Consider the following 6,745-nt stretch of genomic DNA (forward strand, 5'->3'; position numbering starts at 1 on the left):
CTCTCCTGCTCCCTTCTGGATCTGGAGGGGCCTTTTGGGGGGCTGGAGAGCCTTAGGCCTGGGCTCCTTCCACTCATGGCTCTGTGTTCCCCCAGAATTCACTGTCTCTAGCACCTGCTCCTCCTCAGAGGGTACCCTGGAATGACAATGGCACTTCCGATGCCTGGACCCCAGGTGAGCACCCCCTGAGCACCCCCTGAGCACCCCCTGAGCAGTCCACTGCCCCGGGAGACTGCTTCGCCCCTAGCCTCAGCTTTTCAGCCCTGAGAACCTTCCAGGGAGCCTCACACCCACCCACATCACAAGATGGAGTCTGCAAGCCGAGGACCACCTCCTTCCTCTGTGGCCAGGCCGCACACGTTTCTCTGCCAAATCCTTCCAGCCTTTGGGCAGAAGTGGGCTTCTTGGGGCCTCCTATGGCCCCTGAGCTTCTATAGTCAGCCGTTGAGGGCAGGGTCCCTTTCCTTCCCCAGTGCCTGCCTCCTTCCTGGTGTGAGTGGTCAGCCGTCCTCCCTCTACTGATGCTGACTCACTGCCGGTGTTGGAAATGGAGACGCAGAGGGTGGGGACGCAGTGCTGGTGCTCCTTTCCCAAATCCCTGATGGTCTGTGGAGAGGGTGAGGCCAAGGTTGGGACCCCTTCCTGGTAAATCTCCCTCCCCCAAGTTCAGTTTTTCCCTCTTCCTCTCTGGGGCTTCTGCTGAGACTGAGGCTGCTCACTCGGGGAGTGTTGGGCTGCCCTGACTCTGCTGGGCCCTGTGGATGCAGCAATGAGCAGCAGGGAGAGAGGCCTCTAGCAGATCGCGCAAATGTTTCTCATCGGCTGGGTTCTCACCGAGCCCTTGACTGCCTGGATAGCAGAGTATGTGGTTGCAGGAGGCTGTTATGTTCGAGGATGTGGCTGTGTACTTCACGAGGATAGAGTGGAGTTGCCTGGCCCCCGACCAGCAGGCCCTCTACAGGGACGTGATGCTGGAGAACTATGGGAACCTGGCCTCGCTAGGTAAGGGCTTCTGCCTTTGGTCCTGGGGCCGGGAGGTGCGTCTGTGTTAGCTTCAAAGGGAAGTTGGTTCCATTCCAGATTCAAGGTCTGAAACATTTTTGAGGGGAAACTGGAGGCTCCCCAAGGAGCCCCTCTCTGCTTTCTGTTGGGCAGCCACTGCCAGCATCAGCCTGCCTGAGGCTTCTCTCCTGGGGCAGGCCCCCCACCTCCCCTTGGCCACCTAGCTGCCCCTCCTGGGATAGTGAGTGTTCCTGACCCACTCCAAGCACTCCAGCCAGGCACCCGGGCATCCCTCCTCTCTCCTGTACTGATACATTCTGCTTTCCTTCTCTGAACTTAGGCTTTCTTGTTGCCAAACCAGCACTGATCTCCCTCTTGGAGCAAGGAGAGGAGCCGGGGGCCTTGATTCTGCAGGTGGCTGAACAGAGCGTGGCCAAAGCCAGCCTGTGCACAGGTGAGTACAAGGCACTGGAAGGCCTGGGCTGCTGCCACTGCAGGGCATGTTGTGTGCTGCCAGTGTGGCCTGGCCCCACTGCACGGTGTGTCGTGTGCTGCCAGCGTGGCCTCCGTGCAGTTCTGTGCAGGTCCCTTCTCCTGCAGTGGGAGGTGTGTGTGTTTAGCTCCTCACAACATGGTCCGAGTTCCTACTAACTGCCTTGCTTGTAGGTCTAAGGTCAAAACTAACTTATGCAGGAAGACCCAAGTGCATGAATTTTCCATTTTGGCGTCCCCAAGGTGTCAGAGGCCGGGTCTGTGCACCTCTACCCTTAGGTTGTGTAGGGACCAGCCCTACAGGGTCTGTGGGTTTTTCTTCTCGTGTGTGGAGAGGAGAGATCATACAAATAAAGACACAAGACAAAAGAGATAGAAGAAAAGACAACTGGGCCTGGGGGACCACTACCACCTAGACGTGGAGACCGTTAATGGCCCCGAATGCCTGGCTGCGCTGTTATTTATTGGATACAAGACAAGGGGGCAGGGTAAGGAGTGTGAGCCGTCTCCAATGATTGATAAGGTCACGTGAGTCACGTGTCCACCGGACAGGGGGCCCGTCCCTGTTTGGCAGCCGAGGCGGAGAGAGAGAGAGAGAGGACAGCTTACACTATTATTTCTTCTGTGCAATTTAATGACTCTTAGTACGTTCACTAATTATACTACTACTATCTAGAAGGCAGAGCCAGGTGTACAGGGCGGAACATGAAAGTGGACCAGGAGCATGACCGCTGAAGCACAGCATCACAGGGAGACGCTGAGGCCTCCAGAGGCTGCGGGCGGGCCTGAGGGATGTCAGGTCTTCCACAAGAGGTGGTGGGGCAGAGTCTTCTCTAACTCCCCGGGGGAGAGGGAGACTCCCTTTCCCATCTGCTAAGTAACGGGTGCCTGCCCAGGCCCTGGCATTACCGCTAGACCAAGGAGCCCTCTAGTGGCCATGTCCGGGCATGACAGAGGCTCACTCTTGCCTTCTGGTCACTTCTCACTGTGTCCCTTCAGCTCCCATCTCTGTATGGCCTGGTTTTTCCTAGGTTATGATTGTGGAACAGAGATTATTGTATTAGAATAAAGAGTAATGCTACAAACTGATGATTAATAATATTCATAAATCATCATATCTATAATCTATTTCTAGTATAACTATTCTTACTTTATATATTTTCTTTATTATACTGGAACAGCTTGTGCCCTTGATCTCTTGCCTTGGCACCTGGGAGACTTGCCGCCCACATCTCCCTTCTTTTTATTAACTAGGATCGCCATCGCCATCATTGCTTGTCGTTGACTTTGAACTTGTCTTTGGACTCATTGGAGGCATCTGCAGACTAAAAATAGACAACAGAAGCATACCAGTGTCAATAATGCCAGTGACAACAGTGACCCTCCAAGGGGTGTGATCCATTTAAAGGGATTAAGCTTAGGTAATCCTTTAGTTATTCCTTCAAAAATGTCTAAGCCAGGAGCAGTGGTTAAATGAGCCTGTGAGGCCTCAAAAATTTGTTCTTTAAGTTTTGAAATATCTAAGGTTAAGTTATCATCCCAGGCTTTTAAATGCCTTAAGACCTTTTCCCAGCTATGTTGATATTTATTATAAGCATAAGGCATTATGCAGCCATCAGAAGTATTCCAATCACATTGTAATTGCATACGGTGTTCCAAATTCATAACTCTATCTCCCAGCCAGATTACACTCTGGTGGAGATCATTAATTTGATTAGCTAATTTTTGATCGACTTAAGTCTGAGAATTCCAAAGCCTGGAGGAGTTTTTCTGCCATGCTTCAACATATTGAGCGGTTTGAACAGAATTGTGGATTGCAACTCCAGCGGTTGCCGCTGTTGCAGTAACCGCAATTAGACCTGCAATGACTGCAATAAGAGTAAAAATGAATCTCTTAGTTCTTTTGAGGATACCTTTAAGATCTTCATTGACTGTGTGAATAGAGGGGGAAGACTCCTGTGGACGATGTAAAGAAACTGGTATGCCTACCCCCTCCCTAGCCCTCACCGAGAGAATACTTGTTGTGGGATTAAAAGTAGCATCAATGGACGTGAACAGCTTACAGTTATCACATTCTATAGTGTGTGTATTGGGAATGATAATTACATTCCAACCAACAGCATATAAGGGGGTTTGACACAGCTCTTGATAGGCATCACCTGTTCAGACATCAAGGTGATGTTGAATATGGGTGTCTTGGTATTAGTAGGAGAGAGTTGATAAGTAGCATTCCTTATCCTTATTCCTATCATGGCTGCAGCTAATTTCCATAATTCAGGATGTTCTGGGGTAACAATTGGATGAATCATTTTTGGTCTGGGAGGAACGATGCCTGTGTCCATTCATTTAAATGGGTAAGGAGACACCCGTTCCCTCAACCTGTATGACTGCCATTCGTCCTCTACATAATCTAACAAACTCCGAGCATGTCATATTTTGGCCGGAGCAATTCCGCCAAGAATGCCCTCTTGGAGCCCAGTCAATAGCAACACCCGTAGCTAGACTTTGGAACACTATGACCTTTGGAGCATTACAATCATTCCATACAATTGAATTTACTAAAAACGGCCCCTTTGTAGGTTCCTTGGAGCAATCTGGCAGCCCTTTTGTGGAATTATCTTTTGTGGTAACAGGAACCCTCCATTCCTCATGTGGATTAAGTTGAACAGTCATAAATTGAAAATAATTGGTACTGAGCATATTATGTACTTAATAAGAATCATTACTAAAGCACAATATGGTCCACATCCAGTTCTGATAAGAAGCAGCTAAACAGCCAGGCGACATTGCAATGCACAGTGGTGGATATTTGTAGCCAACTGACAAATTAAACCTTCTTCTGGTTGAGCTGGAAACCTGTCATCATTAGGAACGGGCATGAATGCACTATCATGAGTGGAAACTTCCACTGAGGCGTCCACCCAGGAGACAGACTGAATTAAAGGGGGAAAAGGAACATATGCCCAATAGGTAGACTTTTCAGGTGTCCCAGCTGCTGGCGTACTCACCACTGCACTGACCGCTGTAAAGGCAGCCGGAGTTATATTACCCGTCGTTGTTGGAATTCCTTTTTCTTGTAGTAATGTTTGTGTTTGATGTGATAAGACGTTTATTTGACGCCATGTTGGTGGAGTTGAACGACTGGTGGTGTAGGTCACACGGCGATATTTTGTCATAATGTAGAGGTCATGAAGTTTATGTGTCAGGCGGGGAACCTTGCCCTTCGATTTGTGAGGAGTCTTTGCCTTTTGTTTCTGAGAGCGTTTCATATTTGAAATTTTGGTGCAATTTCAGTTGCCGGGAGGGAACCCACACAGGTTGTTGTCTTTCTCCTGGGGAAACGCAAGCGAAACCCCTGCCCCATGTTACCATGGTGCCTACTTCCCATTTGTTAGTTTTTGCATCCTTCCACCATACCCGCTTTCCTTTTTGTGGATCAAATTTATTTCCAGTGAAATGTTCTCTGCTGTAAAAGGTTGATTTCTTACTAGGTTTAAGAAGTTTAGTGTAAAAAGAGCCAGATTTAGCTGAGCATGAGGGGTGGTGGCGTCCCTCTTTGTCTTTGTGTCCTGTTTTCGAAGTTGATCTTTGAGTGTTTTATTGGCTCCTTCCACCAAGGCCTGTCCTTGAGAGTTATAGGGGATGCCAGTTGTGTGAGTAATTGCCCATGTCTGAGTGAGCTTTTTAAACACAGCACTAGTGTAGCCGGGGCCGTTGTCAGTTTTCAGTTTCCTGGGACAGCCCATAACCGAGAAACATGAAAGCATAGTCGTTTAACATGAGATGTACTTTCCCCTGTGTGACAAGTGGCCCAGATAAAATGAGAAAATGTGTCAATAGTTACATGTATAAAAGAAAGCTTGCCAAAAGCAGGATAATGAGTCACGTCCATTTGCCAGAGAGCATTCTGTGAAAGTCCTCTAGGGTTAACTCCTGAGGAAAGTGGCTGTAAAGGTAACACTTGGCAAGTAGGACAGTGACGTGCAGTGGTTTTAGCTTATTTCCATGTGAGGGGGACTTTTTTGGAGTCCCACAGCATTGACATGAGTTAAAGCATGAAAATTTTCTGCACCAGTGAAAACGGGAGCAACTAATGTATCAGCTCAGGCATTTGCTGCCCAGAGGGGCCCAGGGAGGGGTGTGTGGGCCCCAGTGTGAGTAATGTAGAAAGGAGAAGACCTTGCTCTGAGTACAGACTGAAACCTTTTGGAAAAGAAAAAGTAGGGTATCATCAGGCCGAAATTTGATTAAGGCAGTTTCAATGTTGCCAGCAACATGTACTACATAGGCCCAATCAGAAACAATGTTAACTGGTTCAGGGAAATCTTCAAGGACAGCCATGACAGCGATCAGCTCAGCTGGTTGTGCTGAACTAGCGAACAGTTCTGTTGGCCCTGTCTGTGCTGCTCGGCCATTACAGGAAGCATCAGTAAAAACAGTGAATGCTTCGGCTAGTGGGGTGTTTCTAGTCATGTGAGGTAAGATCCAAGAAGTGAGTTTAAAGAACTGGAATAGTTTTACATTAGGATAATGATTATCAGTTATACCCAGGAAACCTGCCAAATGGACTTGCCAAGCAACGCAGATTGCAAAAGCCTGTTGGACTTGTAATCGGGTGAGGGGAACGATGATTTTTTGGGGCTTAATACCCTTGTCTTATAGCTGCATTCCTAAATAGTGATAAGAAGTCTGGATTTTTGAGGGGGCGGGGTGGGTAATAACCAAACTGGCTGGTGTGCTTGTTGTACCGCAGAAAAACAAGATGTTAACACGGGGTGTGAAGGTGCCGCGAGATCAGCTGCCTGCTGGGCAAGATCGGTGGCCTGTGGCTGATTTTATGCCGCAGGGACAGCAGGTATTGGAGGCTGGAAAATTACAGGAAATTGCCAGGCTTTGGGATCCCCACATTCTCTTGCCTGTGCTATAGCCCTCATAAGAGGAGGGTCATTTCGAGGAATGTATGTAACTTGTTGCTTGTGAGCCGCAAGGGTAGTGGTGGCAACCGCAGTAGCGACTGGACCCGAAGCAGAAAAGAGGTTGGAATTTTGAATGGAGGAAGAGTTGAGAACCTGTAAACCAGGATGAGACCAGATTACTGCTGAGCAGGTCTTTCATGGGCCTGAAATCCAGGCTGCCGCGGCAACTGCGGACCAGGCTTCGAGGGAGCCTGAGGCTTCTTCAAGGGAGCCAGATTTGTCGAAAGAGACCCAGGCTTCAAGAGAGCCTGATTTTCTTTCTTTCTTTTTTTTTT

At 48.7% G+C, this 6,745-nt stretch overlaps 1 protein-coding gene across 1 annotated transcript in view; it reads left to right on the top strand.

Moving 5' to 3' along the window:
- Positions 1 to 48: 48 nt before the first annotated feature.
- The window catches only part of ZNF517 (zinc finger protein 517), a gene marked incomplete at its 3' end in the record, with an annotated part of 10,601 nt that continues 3,904 nt past the window's right edge, over positions 49 to 6,745 (top strand). The window contains exons 1-3 of the mRNA XM_011975754.1: positions 49 to 174; positions 876 to 1,002; positions 1,343 to 1,456. Coding sequence (XP_011831144.1) covers positions 142 to 174; positions 876 to 1,002; positions 1,343 to 1,456 — 274 coding nt within the window. The remainder of the gene's footprint in view (positions 175 to 875; positions 1,003 to 1,342; positions 1,457 to 6,745) is intronic.

This window comes from Mandrillus leucophaeus, unplaced genomic scaffold (genome assembly GCF_000951045.1).
Source record: "Mandrillus leucophaeus isolate KB7577 unplaced genomic scaffold, Mleu.le_1.0 Scaffold158, whole genome shotgun sequence".
Lineage (NCBI taxonomy): Eukaryota > Metazoa > Chordata > Mammalia > Primates > Cercopithecidae > Mandrillus > Mandrillus leucophaeus.